Raw genomic sequence first — 26,012 nt, forward strand, 5'->3', positions numbered from 1 at the left:
AGACCTGAGATCGGGATATCATCAAATTCAGGTCCATGAGGGAGACATCCACAAGACTGCCTTTCGTACACACGAAGGGCATTATGAATTTCTGGTTATGTCGTTTGGGTTGACCAATGCGCCAGCTACGTTCCAAGCCCTTATGAATGACATAATTCGACCCCATTTGCGCAAATTTATACTCTTTTTTTTTATGATATACTTGTATATAGTGGAACGAACACCTAGTACATCTACAAATCACCTTGGAACTGCTAAAGACTCATAAACTCCTTGCAAAGGAGTCAAAATGCGCATTTGGACAGACAGAAGTACACTATTTAGGGCACGTGGTCGAAAACGGCATTGTAGCAACAAACCCGGAAAAGATCTCAAGCATGATAAATTGGCCCCGACCTCAAAATGTTAAGGAGTTACAAGGCTTCTTGGGTTTAACAGGGTACTACCGGCGATTCATTAGAGGGTATGGACTGATTACTGCCCCCTTGACAAGTTTACTTAAGAAGAATGGGTTATGCTGGACTAGGGAGGCCCATCAGGCCTTCGAGACACTCAAAACAACTGTCTCATCCCCACCGATGCTCGCACTTCCAGACTTCTCAAAAGACTTCATCATTGAATGTGATGCGTCAAGCCAAGGAGTTGGTGCAATCCTCATGCAAGAAGAAAGGCCACTAGCATTTTTCAGCAAAGCAATGACAGCACAGAAATGGGCCAAATCAGTATACAAACGTGAACTGATAGCAATTGTTCTCGCAATTCAGAGGTGGCGGCCCTATCTTCTAGGAAGGAGGTTCATCATACGAACTGACCACCAGAGCCTGAAATTTCTGTTGGAGTTGTCCGTACTATCCCCGGAACAGCAGCGATGGATAGCCAAATTACTTGGCTACGATTATGTCATTAAATACAAGGCAGGGCACACTAACAAGGTGGCGGATGCACTGTCACGCCAGCCACAACTATTTCTGATGAGGGCAGATTTGGCCCTCCAGTGAAATTGCGACACGTGGCACCTCGTGACAACTAGGCAACCACCTAGGCAACAACTTACCAAGTTAGTGTCCCACCCGGGCACCGGTCTGGCCGGCCTGGAGCAACCTGCGCGCGACCTAGCGCGGCCTGCGCGCGATTTGGCGCGGCCTGCGCGACCTGGCCGACCTAGATCGGCCTGGCACATGATCCGACCTGGCCGACCTAGCCGCCCATAAGACGTCCACCGATAAACTCGGCATGCATACCCCACGAGCTCGGTATCTCACCAAGGAGCTCGCCAAGGAGCTCGGTAGCTCACCAAAGAGCTCGCCAAGGAGCCAGGCAGCTCGGCAGAGCTCGCCACAAGCAGCTCAGCATAGCTCCCCCGGGCAGCTCGCCACTTGTAGGGTAGCTCGGTACAGGAGTAGTTTGGCGTATCGCAGGAAGATCTCCTACCTGACAACCTGGCCTAGACACCGACCCGCCGACCTGACAACCTGGCCCAGACACCGACCTGCCGACTGACGCAGGCGCCGCCCTGACAACCTGGCCCAGGCGCCGACCTGGCCGCCTGACACAAGTGCCAGCCTGACGACCTCGAGGAGTTCACCACCGTACCCTGGTTCTGACGGGATGTGAGGAGTCTTACCGTTTGGAGGCTTTTCACCCACCTAACCCGCGAGGACTCCGGTATATAAAGACCTCACCCCCCAAAGGGGAGGAGGATGGAAAAATAGAGGTAATCCCTGCTCTCTAACTCTCTCATTTCTCCAATATCATCTTCAAGCTCTCTACAATCAGAGTGCTAACTTAAGCGTCGGAGAGTCCCCGCCAGGAAAATACCCCCAGGTCCTCTGATTCAGTTCTCGCAGGTCCTCCAGCTCCCGCCGCCTACAAAGAGGAGGAAAAGATGGAGTTCTTGCAGGTCCCTCAGCTCCCACTGCCTACAAAGGAAAGATCACCTCATGTAGAGGGGAGTCGGGTTGTGCTGCACCAGGGAGCTCCACCATTCTCCGAGTCACAGGCCGCCTAGGAGTAGGGAGCTCGCCACCAAGCAGCTCGCCACTAGGTAGCTCGCTACTAGGGAGTTCGCCACCAAGCAGCTCTCCACCAGGGAGTTCGCCACCAGGCAGTTCGCCACCAGGCAGTTCTCCACTAGGGAGCTCGCCACCAGGCAGCTTGCCACTAGGTAGCTCGCCACTAGGGAGTTCGCCACTAAGCAGCTCTCCACCAGGGAGTTCGCCACTAAGCAGCTCTCCACCAGGGAGTTCGCCACTAGGCAGTTCTCCACCAGGGAGTTCGCCACCAGGCAATTCTCCACTAGGGAACTCGCCACCAGGCAGCTCGCCACTAGGGAGTTCGCCACCAGGCAGCTCTCCACCAGAGAGTTCGCCACCAGGCAGTTCTCCACCAGGGAGTTCGCCACCAGGCAGTTCTCCACCAGGGAGTTCACCACCAGGCAGCTCTCCACCAGGGAGTTTGCCACCAAGCAGCTCTCCACCAGGGAGCTCGCCACCAGGCAGTTCTCCACCAGGGAGTTCACCACCAAGTAGCTCATCACCAAGGCACTTCACCACCAGGTCAAATGACGAGGTACTTAGCCAAAAAAAATTGATACATCACAAAAATTGGTACGTGACTAGAAACGGTTACATCAATTTCCATTACTTCTGACGGGCCCAACATGTTCCATCATGGGTCAGATAAGGGAAGAAGCTGAAAGGCACCCACAACTGAGCAAGCTGCGTTCACAGGTCCAAGAGGACCCTACTAGCCACCCAGGGTACACAGTGGAGAATAACTTGTTGTTGTATAAACGTCGAATGGTGATATCACAAAATTCAGCCCATATTCAGCAGCTTCTGGAAGTTTTCCACTCATCCCCAGCAGGAGGACACTTAGGGATCATGCGCACTTACAAGAGACTAGCCACCCAATTCCACTGGAAAGGCATGCGAAATTCGGTCCAAAAATTCATAGTCGAATGCGTCATTTGCCAAAAAAATAAGGCGGATACCCAGTCTCCAGCAGGACTGCTACAACCACTCCCAATTCCTACACAAGTGTGGGCAGATATATCCATGGACTTTATAATGGGGCTCCCCCTTTCCTATGGCAAGTCCGTCATTCTCGTAGTGGTTGATAGATTCACCAAATACTGCCATTTTCTCCCTCTATCCCACCCCTTTCCATGGTGGCTGAAATTTTTACTAAGGAGGTGGCACAACTGCATGGTACCCCTAACTCTATTGTCTCAGACCGCGACCCTATTTTTATGAGTCATTTCTGGGCAGAACTTTTTCGACTACAGGGAGTGAAACTCTTCAAATCTACCAGCTACCACCCTCAAACAAATGGGCAGACTGAGGTGGTCGACTGGAGTTTGGAAACCTATCTAAGGTGCTATGCAGGGGATAGGCCACGTCAGTGGCTTAAGTGGCTTCATTGGGCAGAATGGTGGTACAATACCACGTATCATAGTGCAGTAGGAACGACTCCCTTCCGGGCTCTATATGGACGAGACCCACCTCCCCTACTCCCATATGAGAAAGGGTCTACAGTAGTAGCAGCAGTAGAAGACCAACTCCTCCAGCGAGATAGGGTGTTACAAGATCTCAAATCCCACCTCCATCGAGCCCAACAATGGATGGCAGACTCCTACAACAGAAGGCATAGGCTTGTCTAGCACCAGATTGGGGAGCAAGTCTTCCTTAAATTACAACCATACAAGCAAGTTTCAGTAGCAAGCCACCGGTGGAACAAACTGAGCCCTAGGTACTTCGACCCATTTCGGATTGTGGGACACATTGGGTCGGTGGCATACAGGCTTGACCTCCCAGCAACATCAAAATTACACCCTGTATTCCATGTATCCCTATTGAAGAAATGGCCAAAAACAGGAGCAATAACAACCACCCTCCCATCATTCTCGGAAGATGGCCAAGTTCAAACTGAGCCCACTCAGATAACAGATTTCAGGTGGATACGCAAAGGGAATCACATCGAACCAGAGGCATTGGTGGTATGGTCAGGTCTCCCAATTGAGGATGCAGCTTGGGAACCTTACTTGGATTTACATAATAGATTCCCACATCTTGACCTTGAGGGCAAGGTCGCTTTCAAGGGAGGAGGGACTGTTGAGACACAAATAAAGGGAATACAAGTGTACAAGAAAAGGCCACGCCAGCCTTAAAAGAATGTAACTGACAGCCAACCACTAGAACAAACTAAATAACAAACTAGACAAGTGGACTGGACAAGTGGAGAGGCTGGTATAACAGAATTGTAACAACAGTATATAAATAAGGAAAGGAAGTTAGGAAGGGATTATCGATTTGGGAATACAATCTCTCTCTCTCTCTCTCTCTCTCATTCAGGAGGCAGGCTCCCTCAAAAGAGTCCTTGAGTTAGGCAGTCCCTAACAAACATTCTCTTTAACTTCTTCCTTTGAAGAAGGGAAAGAATGAAAATTAGCAGATTTATAAAATTTAGCATCCGCATAATGTTCTTCTCCTTGGAATGGACTGTATCTACAACCACTTTTTTACCTCTCCATCTTTGCTAAACTTAAAACATTGATGAAGTGTTGATGGGACAACACAGTATGTGTGTAACCATGGACGTCCTAAAGGACATCATACGAAGCATCTGCATCAATAACATGAAACAAAGCATCGGAATATAGCTCCCCAATTTCAATCTTCAGAGCAATGGTACCCATTGCCTTCTGCCCCTCTTGATTAAACCCTTGAATGGTCAAACATGAAGGGGATAATTGGCAAGGTGTCATACCAATAACCAATAAAGTTTTCAAGGGTAGAAGGTTAACAGTAGATCCACAATCTAAAAGAACTCTATTGATGGGAGTATCACCAATTACTCCTAATACATACAAAGGGCGGTTGTGATATTCCGTCCCAAGCTGTAAGTCTTCATCATCAAAAGATATGCATGCCATACATGAAGCACAAACCTTTGGGGACTCTGGTTGTACTTCAATTTGATTAACTTCATCTTTGAATTGTTTAGGATTAAGCAATGCCTGAATTAATGCCTTTCTCAATTCTGGAGAAAGCTGGAGAGCATCATAAACACTTAATAATGCAGGAATGCGCTTTAGATGGGCAAGAATGTCATATTCAATGCGCAATTTTGTTTCTCGAAATGCCTTCTGAACTTGAGGTCGGACCCTGATTAGATTCTCTAATCTATGGTCTTCCTCCTTGTCTTGTTGAACTTGTTGAGTCAACTCTGACTCCCTTTTCTCTCCTGGCTCTTCATTTTCTACTATGGAAATAGAACTATCTATATCCTTTTCTTTCTTGTGTTTTCGGCTATATTGCAAAGTAATTTGATCCACCTCATTTTCTTTTCTTTCTTCATTTTCTTTGCATGAAGCCACATAACATGGTGCTACTTCCAATTCATCGTAACTTTCTCCCAAGATTTCTTTTGGGATGTACTCTTTCAATGTGACTGGAAACCTTGGAGGTTGTTCATACTCTTCTTCAAAATCAACTTGAACTTTTTTCTTAAATTTCCTCTTATTTTTCTTCTTATTGTTCTTTGTGGAGGCTCTTCGTCCCCGAAATTTAATGCCCGGAGAATTGGAGAGTGTAATTTGTATGGGCTTGACTGCCCCCTTTGCCTCCTTGACTACAGTTTGCCAATTTGTTTCATCCTCAGAAGAATCACTGAAGCACATCATACTTGGTTCTTGCATCAATTCATATAATGAAGGGAGGGTAGGACCCTCTTCCTCTAATAGAGAAACATTATTTGCAGCTGCAATAGTTTCTTTAGGAGGAGGTTCTGCAATTTCAATTTCTCCCCTATTTATCATTGATTGGATGATACCTTTGAGAACAAAACAATCTTTGATGCTATGGCTGACCATCCTATGATACTGACAATATTCCGAATCATTTGTCTTGTTCACCTTCTTGAATTGAAGACTTATGATCTTCTTGGATTAGTTGAACTTTGGAAGTGACAGACTCACCGATCAAACTTGAACTTGACGTGTCTTCAGAACTTTGCAACAATCGAGCTCTTGCTCTAGTGATAGGGCCTTTATAAGGTTTAAGTTCTTCATTGGGCATGGTATATGCCCCTAGTGCAAAGTAAAAATTTGCTTGTTTAGCAAACATGTATCCAGAAATAAAAGCCCATTTTCTAGCTTCCATGTTTGATTTTGCTTCTTTGATTTTTCCACAGCAAAATCAGCAAGGGAAATGGGAGTGCTACTTTGTAGCTTTTTAGCTTTTGGAGGCCTCTTGGATCTAGGCTTACGAACAGGAATTGGGGATTGTTTTGAAGATCCTTCAATTCTAGTTGAAGGCTTCTGATTACAAATAATTTTTTTCCACAAGAAGAAGAACCTTTTCCACTTGAATTTCCGAGTTTAATTACACGGGGCTTCACTTGTGTAGATGAAGGAACATCTATTTCCTTTTCTCCTATAGCCTCGTTGAAGGTTTGAAGAGTAGATTTCTCTTCAGAAATAGTCACAATCATGACTCATGTTGTAGGAGGAATCGAAAGATTCACTGGAATGGTTCCTATCATGATTTGGCTAGGGTAAATAACCTTAGCCCTTGCTTTAGTGGACTTCTTTGGGGAAGTCACCATTGATCTTGTGATATTCAAGATTGACGAAGCAATCTTTTTGGAGGAATTTGCCCTTGGTGGCTTGAAACCTTCCTTCCTAGCAGAGTTGAACATGGCTTGAACATGTAGACTTTTCCTCATAGGAGAGGTCTTAGTGACCTTCCTTTTTTTCTCCTTGATTTTTTTCTCCACCTTGGTGACAGAAGACATAGTAACAACAGCAAGAGGATTCACGTCCACAGTAAATGTTGCCTTGTAGGAAGGCTTCTTAGAGCCTCCTGTCTTTTCCTTCTCCGTAGCAGTCAACTTGTGGTAGTAGACAACCACTTTAGGTGCCATGTCTGAGATATTTCTTCCTGTAAGTAGATAATATTGATATAAGACTTATACATTCTTTTTTTTCTTTTTTGTTCTATACTCTAAGTCAAAGATGAAAAGGAAAATGGGTCCCACCGGGCATGCCAAAATTATGTTGGTGTGAAAATTTTAATAAATTCTCACGCAACATAATTCACTCAATCAAGTGATTGAGTTTTTATTATTTTGGGTAAGGCCCATTCAAGGAATCATACGGATTGTTCCCCTTAATTACATCCCAACAAGAAAGTAGAGAATACCTTTTGATTCTGACTTGGAGAAATGAACGCATAGAACAAAAGAAAAGAACAATAGGATACTTAAAAAAGAACTTTTCATTTGCTTTTCTTTTACATCAGGTGTACAAGAATGAGAAGAAAGAGAAGAAAATACAATTGAGAAACTATACAGCAATACATTTATCTTTTCTTTAATACAAAGAAAATTTCCTTCTCACTCCTTTCTTCATAATAAGTTGTAGTCAATCAGATGAAATTCTGATTGTAGACAGCCTTACTCCTTGGAATTTTGCATACAAAAAGGGAACCGTAGTCAATCAAATTGAATATTTGATTGTAGACGATTTTCATCCCTCCATTCTTCATTTTCATTTGAAGGGAACCATAATCAGCCTTTGAGATTTAGACTGTAGATGGTTTACTCCCTAACTTTGTCTTGAAAGAGGGACCATAATCAACCAAGTAAAGGCACTTGGTTGTAAATGGTTCATTCCCCCTTACTCTTCATTTTCATTTGAAGGGAACCATAATCAATCTTCGAGAATTAGACTGTAGATGGTTTAATCCCTAACTTTGTCTTGAAAGAGGGACCATAATCAACCAAATAAAGGCCCCTAGTTATAGATGGTTTATTTCCCTCTTTTTCCTTTCTCAAAAGTAATAACAAAAGGGAGAGAAAGAAGGATACATAGCAGAAGACATAAATAGGAAGTATTCACAGAGAGGACTTTCCTTTTCTCTACCTGTATTAGTGAGATTTTTCCTTCCTTGCCTTCCCTTGAGCACTTCTCTTTTCTTCTCTCCTTATCTTTGCTTTTCTTAAGAATCTCTTGTGAAAATTTTCTCCGAAGAGTCTCTCTGTGTGTATCTAGCTTCCCCTTAAGGAGCTTAAATAGGGAGTGAGGTGGTTATGTAACTACCCCCTCTTCCTAGGTGAAGGACACCTGTCCCTCCCACTTAAAGAGAGAGAACTCCCCAATTAAGAGGGGGAACTCCCATACAGGATACTTTTTTATAATTTTAATGATTTGGCTAGTAGAGTAGCTAGCCCACTTATTGCAAATTATTTGAATAAAAAAAAGACTTTAACACCCCTAGGTGACAACCCTAAATCAACCACGTGTCATGTTTTGGGATGCCCCAAGAGGTACCGAGGAAAATTGAAAAAATCACAAGAGGTTTTCTTTGGGAGTCGGGGAGAAAGAAAGAAAGATCATTTGGTAAGATGGGAGAAGGTGGTGAAATTAAAGGCAGAAGGGGGTTTGGGGATTAGTAATGTCAAGATGAAAATTTTGGCTTTGCTTAGCAAATGGCTATGGAGGTTTCCCAAAGAAAATGTGAGGTTATCGCATAAAGTTGTTGCAAGTATTCATGGGATGTCAAGCAATGGATGCATGTTGGTTTTCTATGTAGAGCTACTTAGCCACCCCTTGGAGGCCATTTATGAGATTCTTCCTACTTTCCTCAACTATGTCAGGTATGATTTGGCTTTAGGTCAAAAAATTAGGTTTTGGGAGGATATTTGGATTGGGCATTCCCTTTGGTTAAGAGCTTTCCCTCACTCTTTGCTTTCCAGTCTCAAGGGTAGACCGGTGTCTGATTTATTGGCCAGCACTCTCACCCTTCAAGGCTGCACTGGAACTTAGGTTTCAAGGAGAACCTTAGAGAGTCTGAAATTCCTAGTGTGTCTGATAAGAACACTTCTAATGAGCTTCTTCAAGGGAGCTCTTCCTCCTGAAATGAAAAAGAGGAGAAGAGAAGAGAGGTTGAAGAAGAAAAGTAATTCAGATATTTTTCATGCACTTATAGGGTTTTCTCGTGCTATTTATATTCAATCAAAATAGGCTACTGTCAAGCTGCCTCCCTGCACATGGGACTGTCGAGTTAGTTATGCTGATGTGGCTTCCTGGTGTAGACGAACTTGATGGGCTGAACTACACAAGATACTCTTCCTGAGCTACTGCCTTCACTGATCAGATTTGGAGGGTGTTGAGCCTGGGCTTTAGTTGTTGTCTGCATACTGTTGTGCTGGTCCAGGATCCTATCAACCCCACCCACTTCAGAATCAACCTTGTCCTCAAGGTTGAAGTTAGGGAATTGTAACAGCAGTCTTGAGATGTCCTCCCATGTTGCATCCTCAACTGGATGGTTCTTCCACTTAACCACAGCCTGTTGGACCTGCTTTGAACCAGATCTCACCCATCTAAAGCCCTGCACAGACTAGGGTTCCAGCAAGAGCGACCCTTCGTCTGAGAACTAAGGTAGAGAGCTGCTAACTCTGGCTAAAGGAGATAGGCATGGTTTCAGCAGACTTACACGAAACAAGTAGAAATCTGCTGAACTAAAAAATATGAAAGAAAAGTAGTTTCTTGAAGAGAGAAGGAAGAGAGAAGGAGAAGAAGAGAAGAAGAGACCTTGAAAAGAAAAGAGAGCAATAATCTGGCCGCCCCCCTTCACTTATTATTTATACTAAAAAATATAAGAACAGTACAAAGACAACTATGCCCCTATAGGGCGGCAAAACATAAAACAGCATATAAAAGACTCAAAAACATAACAAAATTTGGACTCACATAACTACTGTGGTCCCCACCTCCTATCTAACAACTAACATAAAACATCATAAAACTGATTAATCTTCAACACTCCCCCTCAAGTTGGGAGTAAATGTCACACATTCCCAACTTGCGTAGATTGGGATTCTGTTACAAAATTTAGAGGAGTCCAGAAGGGAGGATTCTGTTACAAAATTTGTAGGTAAATTGGGATGTAAACTAAAGGACCCAAATGACCTAAAAGCATTCTTGCAAAAGAAAAAGGAGGGGAGTAAGACCAAGAAAAGAAAGCTAAGTGAGGTTGAGGGACTGAAAAGGGATGTAGAAGGAGATAGGCAATTTAGTGTCAAGGGTGAGAGAAGGAAAGGGTTAAAGTGAAGGGGGGAGTAGGAAGGGAGCAGAAAAAAGAGATTTCATGAGGATACTTAGCTAGAATGTGAGGGGATTGGGGAGTGCAAGGAAGAGAGCTACAATTAAAGCAGTGAGTAGGAAATTCAATCCGGATGTAGTGCTTATTCAGGAATCCAAGAGAATGGAATTTGATAGCAGATGGACAAGAAGTGTATGGAGGACAAGGTGGATTAGCTGGGTGGCTGCTCCATCTTGGGGATCCTCTAGAGGGATTGTGACATTGTGGAAGGAGGATATGTTGATGGGGATGGAGGAATTAATAGGTAAATACACAGTTTCTCTGAAATTTAAGCAAGTGGAGGATGGGTTTGAATGGGTGCTAACGAATGTATATGGACCAAACAAATATAGGGAAAGGATGGAGTTATGGGAGGAATTGAGTGATATTAGGGGCTTGTGGGATGGACCATGGTCTGTGGTGGGGGTGGGGGGGGGACTTCAATGTGATTAGATTTATAGAGACTAACAATCCCAATCAAAGTGTTATTACAAGTATGAAGAATTTCAACCTATTTGTGGATGCCTTTGAACTTGAGGAGATTCCTTTATCCCATATGACTTTCACCTGGTCTAATCTTCAGTCGAACCCACTTTGTTCCAAATTGGACAGGTTTCTTTTCTCCACAGATTGAGAATTACATTGGGGAAATTTATCCTCTAGAGCACTCCCAAGGCTTATTGAGTTACTTCTAATCATTGGCCCATTGTGATCTGCAAGGAGGAAAGGGGAAGAGATGGGCCCACCCCATTCAGATTTGAAAATATGTGGCTACATCACCTGGAGTTCACAAAGAAAGTTAGAGAATGGTGGGAACAATGTCACCCTTCAATGGAATGGGAAGGTATGACCATATGAGGTTTCACAAAAAGCTCCAATTCTTGAAAGCAAAGATCAAAAATGGAATCTCTTGGAGTTTGGTAGAATTGAGAAAAGAAAGAGTACATTGATGGATTAAATAGAAGAATGAGGAGATTTTGCAGAAGAAGACAAGGTACAACGAGGGAGACCAAGGAGGCAGCTAGAGGATTGTGTACGTAAGGAGGAGAGTAGTTGGAGACAAAAATCTCGTTGTAAATGGTTGAAGGAGGGAGACAGAAATACAAGTCTTTTTTCATGCAGTAGCAAATGGGAGGAGGAGGAAGAATTCTATTTCTAGATTGGAAGTTGAGGACTCAGTCCTCACTCACCCGAAGGAGATAGCAATGGCATTTATAGATCACTTTAAGTCCATCTTTAGGATACCATTAGGTGAGAGGGTTTGGCTGGAAGGTTTGGATTGGCCAAGTATTGGGGTTGAGAACAGAGAAAAGATGGAAAGGGGGAATGAAGTGGAGGAGATAAAGGAAGTTGTTTTCTCCATGGAGAGAACAAAAGCTCTGGGCCCAAATGGATTTACAATGGCCTTCTATTAGGATTGCTGGGAAATATTGGAAAAGGATTTAATGCTAGTGTTTGATGAGTTTTATAGGAGGGGAGTGATTAATCCTGGGTTGAACTCCACCTTCATTGCTTTGGCCCCAAAGAAGAAGGATGCCTTACACCAAAAAGATTCCAAACCTATATCAGCTTGGTTAATGGTTTGTATAAGGTAATTGCAAAGGTGTTGTCTCTTAGACTAAAGCTAGTACTGCCTACCATTATTGCACCAAACCAAGGAGCCTTTGTGAAAGGGAGGCAAATAACCGATCAGATTCTCATTGCAAATGAAAGTGTGGAGAATTTTAAGAAGGGTAGGAAGAAGGGAGTGGTCTGTAAGTTGGACTTAGAAAAGACCTGACTTGGTTGATTGGGCTTTTTTGAAGGAAGTGATGGTAAATTTCGGGTTCGGGGGAAGATGGTGCAAGTGGGTCATGGGATGTGTCAGGAACTGCCACTACTCTGTGTTAGTAAATGGAACTATGGTGGACTTCTTTCTAGCTTTAAGGGGGAATAAGACAAGGAGACCCTCTATCTCTTCTTGGCCTATGTCCTACTTAGGGCTTCTGTTAGGGGCAAACCCTAGGGAGAGTAGCTTTTGGACTTGGTGGTGGAAAAGTTTGAGAAGAGACTAGCCTCATGGAAGAAGAACTACATCTCCCTAGGAGGTAGGATCACTTTAATAAAGGCTACTTTGGCGAACTTACCCACTTCTTGTTTGTGTTTAGGATACCACCTAGGGAAGCAAAGAAGTTGGAGAAATTAATGAGAGATTTCCTATGGGAACCAGGACAAGACAAAAAAGGATCACTTGGTTAGGTGAGAAGTTGTGTGCAGAAGTAAAGAGGAGGGTGGATTGGGCATAGCAAGGGTGGTTAAAAAATTTTAGCATTTTGCTAGGGAAATGGCTTTGGTGTTGGCCTTTGGAAAAAGAGAGGTTATGGCATGAGGTGACTGCAAGCATCCACAGTAGTTCAGAGGATGGATGGGACGCTGGTGTATCAAGACAGGCTAATTCGGCAGCACCTTGGAAGGCCATTCATAACACCCTTCCTCAATTTCAGGTATGTTAGGTATGAAGTCTGTTCTGGAAACTGTCCGGTTTTGGGAGGATGTTTGGGTGGGAAATAACCCCTTAAAAGACCTTTTCCCCTTGTTATACTCTATCTCTCTTTATAAAAATGGGTCTCAAAATTTGTTTCAACATCAGGAACTCCTTTGGCTTTGAATTGGGATTTTGGCTTTCGTAGAGGGTTAAGGGATAATGAAGTTGATTCTTTGACTGATTTTCTCTCCCTCCTCAGTCAGGTCTGTTTGGACCCAACGGAGTCAAATAAGAGGGTGTGGGTTCCGAGGCCCAAAGGGACCTTCACTTGCACCTCTTATTTCAAGTCTCTTTACCTTTCTCCTAGTTATCAATTGTTCCCTTTCAAGGAAGTTTGGTGTAGGCCAATTCCCCCAAAGATCATGGCCTTTTGTTGGGAAGTGTACCTTGGGAAATTAAACGCTTTAGATTACCTACAAAAGAGAAGACATCTCTTGTGTATTGCTCCCAATTGGTGCGTTCTCCGTAGAGCTCATGGGGAGGATTGCTATCACTTATTGATTCCCTATCCATTCTCAGAAGAGTTATGGGTTTGGCTCCTTTCATTGTTTGGGTGTAGCTGGAAACTACCAGCAGATGTATGCATGATTTTGACCACTCTACCTTCTCTTGGCCCAAAAAAAGAGAGAGAGTCATGTGGAGATGTGCTCGGGCAGCTTTGCTTTGCACCTTATGGGAGGAAAGAAATGCAAGAATATTCCAAGAAAAGGAGAGGAACAGCCTTGGTTTGAAGGATTGTGTTCTGAATAGGGCAATACAATGGCTAAAAACCATGGAGCTCTTTCAGCAATTCTCCTTTAGTGATCTTTGGAGAAACTGGATGACAGTGGCAAACTGTTCCTCCACTACGATCAGGGTAGCTATGAGGTGGATTCCCCTGCTTGCAGGATCTGTGAAACTGAACTTTGATGGGAGCATACAGTAGCAAGCTGTTCCTCCACTAAGATCTGGGTAGCTATGAGGTGGATTCCCCCGTCTGCAGGATCTGTGAAACTGAACTTTGATGGGAGCAACCTAGGCAATCCAGGACCTTCTGGAATGGGGGGAGTGTTGAGAAATCAGAATGGAGAGACAGTCTTGCTGTACTCGGGTCCTCTGGGACATGGAGATTCTATTAGGGCAGAATTACTAGCCGCTGTACAAGGGGTTCTTTTTGCAAACCAGATGGAGGTGGATTATTTGATTATTGAAGAGGACTCTAAAGTAGTGGTGAACTGACTGAATAACCCCCAGAACGCTGCTTGGTGCTACAAAAATGAAATCAAGTAGTTCAAATGGCTGACGAGGAATATGTCTACTTCTATACAGTGGGTGGGAAGATCAGGAAATGCTTTGGCAAATGTGTTAGCCAAGCAAAGGGCAAATAGGGAAGACCTATTCTGGGCTCAATTGTGATCTGTGTTGTAAGTAATTTCCTTGTAATTTGTTGGGGAGGCTGCAACTCGTGTGAGCTTTCATTCTCAAACCTTTTATGATTTAATAAAATTTCATCATTTATCAAAAAAGAACAAAAGGCTTAAACTAGGGTCTAGGGTGGGACTGTCTGCTTCACACAGCCATGACCATAAATAGGAGGAGGATTAGGATTGGAGAAAAGTGCACAAATGAAGGAAGCACAAGAGACACAGCCAAACTTGCAACAGGTCCAAATTCCTATGCCAGTCAGAGAATGGTCGAAAGGAAAGCTATTACTAATATTCTTTTCCTAGTTCTCAGTGTCTTCCAAGTTCCAAGTTGGACCACAGGAGTAAGGCCTGCAAAGCTTGCAAGTAAAAATTCATCCTAGATAAAGGTTTATCTAGGTTCCACATGACATCAACTCACTTCAAAAACCTTCTCAACTCCATCCAAATAGGTCTTCTTTCTCCCACTTGTAATCACTTTCTCAACTCAATTCAGTTTTAACCTCAACCTTTTGTGGCTGTCTATATGAATCTTTTTTTTTTTATCCATAACATTAGATCTCATTAAAACTTATAGAAAGATAACAACCAAACTAACATAGTCTGGCCCCAAAGGGATTACTACATTACAGCCCAAAACACTTGATTTCTAGTTACCCCTTGCTTGGCTAACAAATTTGTTAAGCCATTTGAAGATCTTCTAACCCAATAAAATGTTGTTTGGATCTCCCTAGCAATGCATCCTATTGCCCTCAGGGCATAACCATTTGAAGATCTTCTAACCCAAGAACATGTTGCTTTGATCTCCCTAGCAATGCATCCTATCGCCCTCATGGCCTGTCTATGAGTCCGCACACCTCAATTTCCACTTTGCAGACAAGAAACTACTAGATTAGTCACCACTTACAGTTCTTCATGCCAAGCCTACATAAGGAATTTCATAGAATATATAAACCAAGGCCGACTTTCTTAAATTGCAAAAATTTCACCAATCCTAGAAAAAAGTGGCAACTTAATGATTTTCACCCAGATACCTTTCCAGGATTCTAGATGAACTGATAACTGATGTATGAAACTTTAATTCTAATAAGGATCTGATGTGGGAAAGTTTAGATGTGAGAGGACAGTATGGATAAGGACAACTAATCCTAGCCATTTGATTTGATATTAGGATTCCTGGTCAACTCTGAGTTTCAGGTTGTATAAACCCCATCGTAAGGCTCTTGAGGATCCATTACAGTTGCCTGATAACTCAAGAAGATCAGCACACTCTGATTAGAGAGAGACTGGATGACCGAAGTTCTAACCAGTAACAGCTAAAACAATGGCATTCGGATCTACACAATCAGGTATGGTTGATATATTTGATTATAGAATAATAATGATGATTAAACGTGTTCTTTTGTCTTCCGAGTTAAAAACTATCAACTTTTACCTGCCAAGCAGAATCGAATCTGAGCTATCATATCGCATGCACCACTTGACTACTAAATCCCAAATATATCCTACCACAGTATACACAGTGGACTAAAACAATGTGATCCTGATGAACTGAACTGGTTGATGTTCGTTTTTAGCAAAAACCAAACCCACAAAAAAGCGCAGAAGCATCAGAGATCAATAATTCTAATATATAATGAAAAAAGGGAAAATTGAAGTTTAGACGATATAAATTTACAAATAAATAAGAACACTATATGTGAATAGAAGAAATAAACAACTGACCTCCACTCTCCCTCTTCGTATGGAGAGTAATCAATGTCTTCTCTTCTGACGCAGTTGAACATCAAAGCGGCTAACGATGCAAAGATCCCTGCCAGAGGACAAACAAAAATGAATACCAGAAATCTAATCACCATCTGAATAGGGATCAAAGGTGAGAGTAGAAGATGGATACAAAAGAAAAAAAAAAAAGGTAAAAACCTGGGAGATAATGGACGAAGGAGACCTTGACGGAACTGCAGACGACGGCGTCAACCCAAAACCACCAGCCGGCGCCGAAGACTGCACCGGCGAAGCCGGGACCAAAGATTGTCCATAGCTCCCTCAAATCCATCACAAATTCAAGATGCTCTACTCCAGCAGAAACAGCCTTCGTGCTTAAGCTAAACGGTAAGAGAAGAGGATTCCACCAGAGAAACAACACTGTCGTCGAACTGCCAGCTTGCTTTCTTTTTCTTTTCTTCTTTCCTTCCTTGAGAAATGCTAATGGTACAAATTTCTTTTCCCGTATCCCTTACAAATTCATTTTAAACCACAAGACTAGAATAATTTGCATGGGTTCACTTAAAATGATATAATGTTCTAGATTAGTGGTGTACGATGTGTTTATAAAAGAATACAAAACAAAATTCTGTTATGCCTTTATGTTTTATCAGAGTTATGAGCCGTCTCTCGAATTATATGATCATCATGGGTATGGACCTTGGGTTTATCGTGTGAGTTGTGACGTGTTGATATCATTATTTTTGTTATACCAGAATCGCTATCTGATAGGATAGCGAATTCCGGAGGAATAAATCGGCTAACGTAGAGACATGTAGCAATCGGGCAATGTCTGTTTCAAATGCAAATTTGTATTTGTATAAGGTTTTGTAATTTACATATTTGTATTTGTATTTTAAGGCTCTGTTTGGAATGAGTATAAATGCAAATTTATACAATATAAATACAAATAAAATAATACAAAATATAAAATTTTACACTTTACATAATTGCATTTCTACTCCTTTCAAGCTGAGCCAATGAAATTTCTTGGTCAAATTATCTCCCTTTTGCTCAAATCCCTCTAAATTTTATGATTTTTTATTTTGAAAAATAAAAAATGCAGTGCTATTTAAACTCACCCGCAACAAGGAGTGGGGTTAGTGGTATTATTTATTCATTTACCTTCGTGTTGGTAACATTTTTTTTTATTGCAATAAGGATGGGTTTTGAAGTACTTACTATGACAAGAGAGGAAATGATGGTGAAAATTAATCTAAAAAATGAAAATTCATAAAAACAAAAATGGTGTCATAAATTGATAGAACTCCCTGAAATTTAAGATGCCTTACAAAGAAAGAATCAAAGATACAGGGATGCAAGCTAAAAAAATGTCCATTTTTTGTAAGAATGCTAAAAAATGTCTTAACAAACAAATATATATCTACCAAAAAATATACAAACAAACACATATATATATTCGTTAGTAGATTTTTCTCCACCTTTGGTCCATGAAGCAAATCATCTTATTTCCTTTTGAGTTTGGATAAGCTTTTAAAGATGAAAAGCACAAATTACTAGGGAATATACAAGATAAACCTCTATTTTGATTGAACTATGCCCTATCAAGAACCATAAATAACAATCAAGGTTACCAAGCTACTAGGGAATATACAAGAAATGCTATGATCAAGGATGTAATTCCTACCACCCATGATTAGGAAATTATTATGGGCTTTAAAATCACAACCAACATAATTTGGCTACTAGGAAGTAGCACCGGTGGTAATTAGGCGGGTTGGGTTGGGTTTGCCTTGTGTTGAGCTTCAACCCAATCCATATAAACTGCCAACCCATTAATGACCCAATTGGGTTCAATCCAAACCCACTTTAATTCAATCTAACCTGTCCAAACCCATTAATCTTATATTTATAGATTTAAAAAAACAAACTAAATCTCTATTAATAAATAAGTTGGTCATAGCTTGGTGGTAATAATAATTACTATTTACATAAGTGGTGTAGACTTAAATCACATTACATGCATGTTATTTTTACACAAGCGGCGAAGCCATTTGACTATGTTCAGATTTCGGGTTTGACCGAACCACTTAGGTTCAAACCAGTCAGACCAATTTGAACTATCTAATTAGATTATCTTCAAGCTAATCACATCAAGGGTGTTTGAACCATTTAGATCTGGATCGGTTTGGTCAGACCGGACCGGACCGGTTTAGTCAATGGTGGATTGATTTGGATCGGCCATATTAGGTTTGTACACGGGTTTGGGACCGAAGTGGGTCATCATAAGTAAATCGGGTCGATCCAGATTCGGGCCGGACTGGGCAGTCCAGGCCGGGCAAAGCATGAAGAAACCAAACCATTCTACCCGTAACTATTTCGCATTAATTATAAATTATTTAATTCAAATGAAGAAAATTAAAAAAAAGGCTAAGGAATTAATACTTATGTCTGTAATGATTAACCCAATGGTTATCCACAACCCAATCCAACCCAACCCACTTAAATGGGCGGATTGGATGATGGGTTGATCACACAACCCGCCAAGTAAATGGGTGGCTTGGGTGGGTTAGATACGAGATGGATTCAGTGGGTTGGGTGAAAAATTCCCACCCATACTAGACAGATCCAAGGAAACCACCCTCCAACAACTTCTCCCCATAATGGCTTGATTGTAACACTATCAAACATGATAGTGTAGCATCAAACCCCCATCCAATTTTTTAAGAGGCATTACCACATTCCACTTATAAAATTTCTAGTTCCCCCTACCAAGGAATAGATAGAATTAATCTAATAGACTCCATAAAATGATTCATTCATAATGAACCAAAACAACATAAATCCATTGCAACATGATAATTCCATGCACCTAAACAATTTTTTGAATTAGTAACCGATAATGATTTATTTATCAATCTTACCTTGTAAGAACATTCTAAATCTTCAATAATTGATAATCATTTCCATTTATTTTGATATAAGTTTTTTTTCTTTTTTCTAGTAAAAAGATTGTGAATCTTGTAGTTTTCAATTGGTTATGAAAAGTATAGTAGCATGTAGGTGCTCTATTAGCATGTTCCCTTATATTATACAAGGTTTGTACTCGTTTAGTTGCTTTATCACACTTTTTGAATGGTGACCAAAGAGAAATCTAATTAAAGAATAGATTTTTTACCATTAATCGTGAGAGAGGGAGAGAGGATAGAGAGGGGGGAGAAATATGATTTAAATAAGACAATTTTATCATTAACAATGAGAAAGAAGGAGAAGGATAGAGAGAGAGAGAGAGAGTAGGGATGGCAATTTTCCCCGTCCCCAACAGGTATCCGGCCTCCCCGACCCGATGGGGTCGAGTATGGGGAGTGCTTTGGCAGGGCCGGGGTCGAGGTCAGGGATGGGGCTAAAACCAAGGTACAAAGTATTGGAAATGCAAGTTGTATCGGAAAGGTAATTTTAAGAGACGTATCGAGATATGTTTTGGAAACACATAGATACGGATGAAAAATCAAAATACGCATGGATACACTAGAAAATAAAATAAAATAAAGATCCTTAGAAAATATGAACAACAATAAAAATGAGTTTTATATGATTATAACTAATTTATTTAAACATAAAAATCATTCTTTAATGATTTACATAAAGTATCGGGATATAATTAGTAACCGTTGAAAATTAATAAAACTAAAATATATATTTGTGTATATGTACTAATATTTTTTTGAAGTCATTTATTAGTTAATATTTATTATATATATAGATTTAGATAATATTTACTATGTATGCAAGTTAATATATACCTTAATTTTTAATAAATAAATATAATTTGTACTCAACTTATTATTATATAAATATTAATAATCAAATTTTAGAATTTGTTGGGAAACATTCACCAAGGCAAGAAAGATTACTTTAAGTATAAAAAAGCATGTTGCTTTAATAAGCAATTGAGGTTGGAATAAATGTTACTTAATTATTGTTGTAAGCAAATAACTTGGGTTCGAAACTTGTTACTTTCGATTTTTAACAAGATATTTGACTTAAATAACATTTAATGACATATTAAATGTCATAATTAAAGGTAACTCAAATGAGCATTTAATTAAATAATATTAGCATTTAGTGAAGTCTCAAACTTGAAGGCTTAATTAAAATCAATATTAATGAGAGAGAGAATAAATAAATTAAAATTAAATTTAAAAAGGAGAGGGAAATTAAATTCGGTTGATACATAATGTGTATCAAAACGTTTCAAGGCTAATACGGATGAAAAAATATGAAACCATCTAATTATACATGTTTCGTGTATCAAAACTCTTCCAAAATAATGTGTATCGGCCGATACATTGCAAAATTTAAAACCTTGGATAAACTAAATCCCCGGTCGGGTTTGGGGACAGGGATGGGGAATGCAATCCTTGCCCCGCCCTGCCCCCGATTAATATATATATATATATATATAATATTATATATTATTTATATTATAATATTATATATTATTTGATTAACAAATAACAATTAATTAAATGCAATTACACAAATAACAAAAACTCAAAAAGATTAAAAGACAAAAAATTAAAACTCTCGAGAATCTATTGACTATCTTTTACTGACTGACCTAAACTAATTAACTCAATAACTTAACAGACAAATAAGAAAGAACAGAGAAAAGAACTTGCGGTGGCGGATGAAAATTGAAACCCTACTCTTCTTCTTTTGTTCTTTGTCTATCATCTTCAGTAATTAGTAGTCAAGTGAGGCAACGCCACAAGCCCGCAACGGTCTATCATCTTTGTCTATCATCTCTCTCTCGCTCTCAAGTGAGGCAACGCCACAAGCCCGCAACGGTCCTCTCACAAGTCCGGTTTCTGATTTTTGAAATCTCAAATAGATGTTATAGATCTGAAATTTTGTAACTCGCAAGTTGCAAGTTTAAAGTCTCTCCCTCAAATAGATTTCAATCTATTTCCAAATAACAACTTTGCAAGTTCCTATAAAACTCACAAGTTGTAACTTGGTTTGCATAGATTGATTTATGATTTATTGATTAATGCAAAGAGATAGCTATGAAAAAATTCTTCAGATTTCCATATCCCAGTTACCATATGTTATTTTATCAAAATTTTAGTTTTATTGTTTATTGTTTTTATAATTTGAATAATGACTAAATTGAAAAACAACTACTAATAGAGACTTATGTCATTATAATTTTTAGTTTTATCATATTCTAAAAATTCACATTGATTAACCTCATTGTACTTTAATTAATGGTTTGATCGAATCCACTTAAACCATTGGGTTTATGTTTTTTGTATTTGATATAAGTTGGAAGTGATATTCATCAATCAAAGGTCATCATATACATATATACTTATTATTTAATTCATGTTTAATGTTATTTTTTTATTTTTAGATTTATAATTGATGGGATTTTTTTGCTTTCTAACTTTCATTTACAGTTTTAAAATATTGAAAATAAAGATGAAAGTTCTAAATCAATGACACATATTGGTAACAATCAATCTCTAATTGGGGTTGAACTTAAACACTCACAAACTCCAGCTTCATTAACTCCAATTGGTTCTCCAAGTGAATCACCCATTAAATTTTTCACAAAATTTAATGAAATTTTATTTGATGATTCGAACTTACCTAATCAAGCCCCAATGCTAATGTATAAAAAGAAAATTAACTCATTTGCATGACCATTATAAGATTTGCCTAAGAAGGTGTTATGAAGATATAAGGCAACAAATTATAGTAAAAGAACTAAGAATGACTGTTGGAAAAGTGTGTATTAATAATTATCATTTTGATCAAGATGCTTCAAAAAAATACCTACCCACCATAATAATTTTATATGAATACCCATTTTCAATAGTTGAACATTGTGTATTTAGGAAATATGCAATTGGTCTTTAACCTCTATTTAAGGTTCTATACTACCAAAAGTGACATCTTTAAGATATAGGATAATGAGAAATCAAAAACATTGCACTTGTTGGAAAAGAATCCTACTAAGGTTGTAATAACTATTAATATGTGGACGACTATAAATAAAAAAAAGGCTTTATTGCTATCATGATGCATTTCATTGATGATAGTTGGGAGATGAAAAGTCTGATTATGAGGTATTTAGTTTTTAACATGTTACTTTAAAATTTAATTTTCTTAATACATTAACAAAGTTCTTTTTGTATTACTAGTTTTTTACAAGCAAGCTAATTTAATTTTGAAACAAATATTTGAGACTTGTTCTTACTACTAAATTAATGTTGCATTTTTATGTTTGTTTATGTGCCTTTTCTACACACTTTGGAAGCACTTTCTAACATTTTAGTGGATTGCATGATGGATTGAAATATTGATAATAAATTATCAACAATGATACTTAATAATTGCTCAACTAATGATTTCATCGTTGAGATTATCTTGAATAAGCTTAACATTAGTGAACTTATGTTATATGAAAAATTGTTTCATATGCGTTGTTGTGCTTATATTCTCAACTTAACTGTCCAAGATGGTTTGATGATCATTGTAGAAGATGTAGAAATAGTTAAAAATAGTGTGGCTTTTAAGGTAGCATCACCCAAAATACAGTAAGCTTTTAAAGAAGTAACATGTCAGTTACAAATATCAAGTTCAAAAAAATTGATTATTGATTATAAGACCTGGTGGAAATCGATGTACTTGATGCTTAATGTTTTTTTAATTTATAAATATGTGTTTCATCGGTTAAAACAACGAAAGCCTTTGTATAAATGTTTGCCAACTGAAAAAGATTGTGATTTAGCTAAAGAGATTTGTGAGAGGTTGTAAGAATTTTATAATGTGGCTAAAATATTTTATGAGATTAAATATATCCAACGACAAACAAGTCATTACCATTCATTTATGAGATTAGACTTTCATTATCTCAGTTGCTCTCATGTTCTAATGAGATTATTAAAACAATGGCATCAGTATGTTAGATAAGTCAACTAACAAATGAACAATGGCAATCCTTTCACTGATTCAAGCATGTCTTGTAACCATGTAGTCTCATTCAAAAATTAGAATTTCAATTTTTTTGAACTTCATTTGTTAGTTGACTTAGTCGAGCTGTGAAAGATGCCAAACTAGTTAAATAATGGATTGCATATATCTAGTAACATTTTCAGGTTGAATACTCTATTATTTTAGATTCAAAATATCAATGACAGATTGATAGTGTTCAATGGGAATGAGTAACAAGGCTTAATGGAAATATAATGAAAATGTCAAAGTCCTTCATTAAAATGAGGGATGCTGAAACAATCAGCTTGGCAGTTTGGTCTTTAAGAAAGGAAGTAAGGGTTTGTAATTGGGTTGATTGTGATGTTTTAGTTTGTTTGCATTTGTATCATTTTTTTTTCTTTTCTAATGAAATTTTATTTTTACTAAAAAAAACTTATTGAAAGTTCTTTGGACTCAATATTTTTTTTCCATGCGCAAGAAACTTGGGATGAACATACATTAAGAGCTACCCTATAAAATAGAGCAAAAAAAAAAATGATTCGTGTAATATTGTCAAAAGCAATTGGGGATCTGGGTCTCTTACTCACCAGGGTTGGGGATGGAGGAACATTTTTTTCCTTGATGGGGATCAGGGACGGGGATGGGGGATGATTTGGAAATAGGGGTCAGGGATGGGAAATGTAATCCCTACCCTGAACCCACCCTATTATATAGAGGCAATAGTTTGTTGTCTTCCTTAAAACTATCTTAATTACGCCTCATTAAGATACATTGAAGCTTTTATTTTGATTTTTTATTTGTCTAATTGACTACTTTTTTTTCTCATATTGTGTCATCTTGACTTATAAATTTATCTCGATTACCAACACAAAATAAATCATAATCAAATGTTTTACCATCAATATGTTGTTTATTGAATCTTGGTTTTCCTTGCTATAACCATTTGATGGTTATTATGAGATATTTCTATAAATAAATTATGATATGGTAATTGCATGCATTTATATAAACAAATGATAGCTAATAGATGTTGAATACCAAAGAGTTAATGTACCTATTTGAGTTATAGAGTTAGATTAACTATGAAATTATAATGCATAATTATCTTTGCTTAATAGATACATTTGTATAGCCACTAAAAAAATTTATTTTATGATTTGTTAGAATTGTCTCTTACTTTTGTTATGATGATGTGATGTATCTGAATGTATTTTATTCCTCTCACATACGTGATCATTTACAAAAATACATTACAAGAGGATGTAGTAAATGAATCAGCCATTTGGATGCTAAAGAAATGACATTTATAGAATTGATGATTGAGTAGGTAAAAGCACATAACATACCAACATCAACTTTTAATATTGAAAGATGGAAGAACATAATGCTAAAGTTCAACAAGAGATAACAAGTTATACACTCATGACCAATTTAAGAACAAGATCCATCATTTTAAGAAAGCATTAAATGATTAGTTGATTATCAAAAAAATTATCAATCACAAAAGGACCATAGATCCAATTGTAAAAAAACCAAGTGCTTGTAAAAGTGTATGGAACTTTCTTATTTTAATAAGAATGTTATATAAGTGTTGGGATGATTTTTAGGGGTTTTAGTTACTAAGATGCTAATATCAAGTATACCTCATGCAAAAGTATAAGCAAGTAAAGAAAAATGGTTGTTCATACTTACAAGATTTATAGAACATCTATTTGGATACTAGCACCACTTGTTACGCATCAATGGGTAATGTTGAGACCCCATCAGATGAGGAGATTGACCATATCCCAACAACATATGACCATATTACTAACAACTTTCTCAATGGCATCTTCATTTCATATACATGTACTCATGAAACCCCTAATGTTAATACTGATGCAAAAAATTCATCCATAAATATAGATAAAATAATAAAGAGGGGTTCCCTAATATTAGCTCTTCAAGAAAAATAAGAAACCAAGGAATAAATCTTTTACATACGATACAATGAAAACATGGATTTGAGATTAACAAGATTAAGATGAAGAAATGAAAATGATTAAGAATAAAATGGAAAGGAAGACCAAAAAGCAAAGATAAAGGAAATAATAGCAAAATGAGGCATTTTGGATATGTGTATAAAAATAATGAATGGGTTTTTGATTATTGGAACTATTAATGTTTGGGCATGTTCTAATGGCAACTCAAGATTTTGAGAAGGAATATTGAAGAAACACATTTATGATATTTACCACTAAATGATGAATTAAATGACTAAAAAGCCTTTAGGCATTGAATAGGCATTGAGGTTTTTTTTATGCTAGGGCATTTACCTAATTTGACTTAAATTGCATTAGTTCACTTGTTTTTTTTTTTTTTTTGTCATGTTGAACTTAATTTTGCTAAACTTATAAGACGAACCTGACACCTTCATAAGTTAAAACCTTATTAATAGTGTTTGATTTTAACATATCATTCATTATATTTTAGTAAAATTTGGAATTTCAATATTGTTTTTCCAAGAATTCAATAAAAAACTCAAATGTGGTGAATAAAAGTCTTTTTAAATCATGGGATGATTATGATGATAAATTATTCAAATATCTTTTTCTAAACAAATTGATGACCTAGTATAACACATACTTCATCAAACAAACATTCTAGACGTTAAATATGAGTAAGCATACATTTGTTATGAATGTTTAAATGACTAAGAGCACACATGCAAGGCATATGATGCATTTAAGATGGAAAGACATGTATTAAATATTTTTAAAATATTTTGAAATGATGGAGCCAAGTGGAAAATACTCAAAATATCATGGTTAAGGAATCTCTTACAATTTTCCTCATAAGTAGTTGGCCACTTAGTTCAAGAAAAGGCAATCTATATATCCCACATTTTTTTAGATATTTTTTAGGGAATGAACAAATGACCTATGGGGAGTGAATATTTGTTCTATGATTTTCATTATGCATTTTTTTACCAAAATAATAAGCATAAGAAATGATTTACTATGTGGTTAAGGGTTCAAAAATAGTATGAGAATTTTGCCTCTTGTCAAATTAAAAGCATAAAATTGGAAACATTATATTTTAAAATTAATTTTAAACCATTACCTATCTCAAATTAGTGACTTTTTGAATTTCTACACATTATAAGTTTTTGTATAGAGCCTGAGGTAAAAAAAAATCACTCATATTTTACAATGAGGTAATATTCATTCCTAC

General features: G+C 38.2%; 1 protein-coding gene across 2 annotated transcripts in view; it reads right to left on the reverse strand.

The window, feature by feature from the left end:
• Window positions 1-16,234, reverse strand: part of LOC104588728 (uncharacterized) — a 39,821-nt gene extending 23,587 nt beyond the window's left edge. The window contains exons 1-2 of one of the 2 annotated variants that reach the window (XM_010246777.3): window positions 15,996-16,233; window positions 15,798-15,885 (exon numbers count right to left, since the gene is read on the reverse strand). In XM_010246777.3, coding sequence (XP_010245079.1) covers window positions 15,798-15,885; window positions 15,996-16,128 — 221 coding nt within the window. In that variant the 5' untranslated portion in view covers window positions 16,129-16,233. Of the gene's footprint in view, window positions 1-15,797; window positions 15,886-15,995 lie in introns of both variants that reach the window. The other variant, XM_088888832.1, reaches the window with a different exon arrangement.
• Window positions 16,235-26,012: the final 9,778 nt, after the last annotated feature.

Source organism: Nelumbo nucifera, chromosome 5, assembly GCF_055504915.1.
Source record: "Nelumbo nucifera cultivar China Antique chromosome 5, China Antique-T2T, whole genome shotgun sequence".
In the NCBI taxonomy this organism is placed as follows: Eukaryota; Viridiplantae; Streptophyta; class Magnoliopsida; order Proteales; family Nelumbonaceae; genus Nelumbo; species Nelumbo nucifera.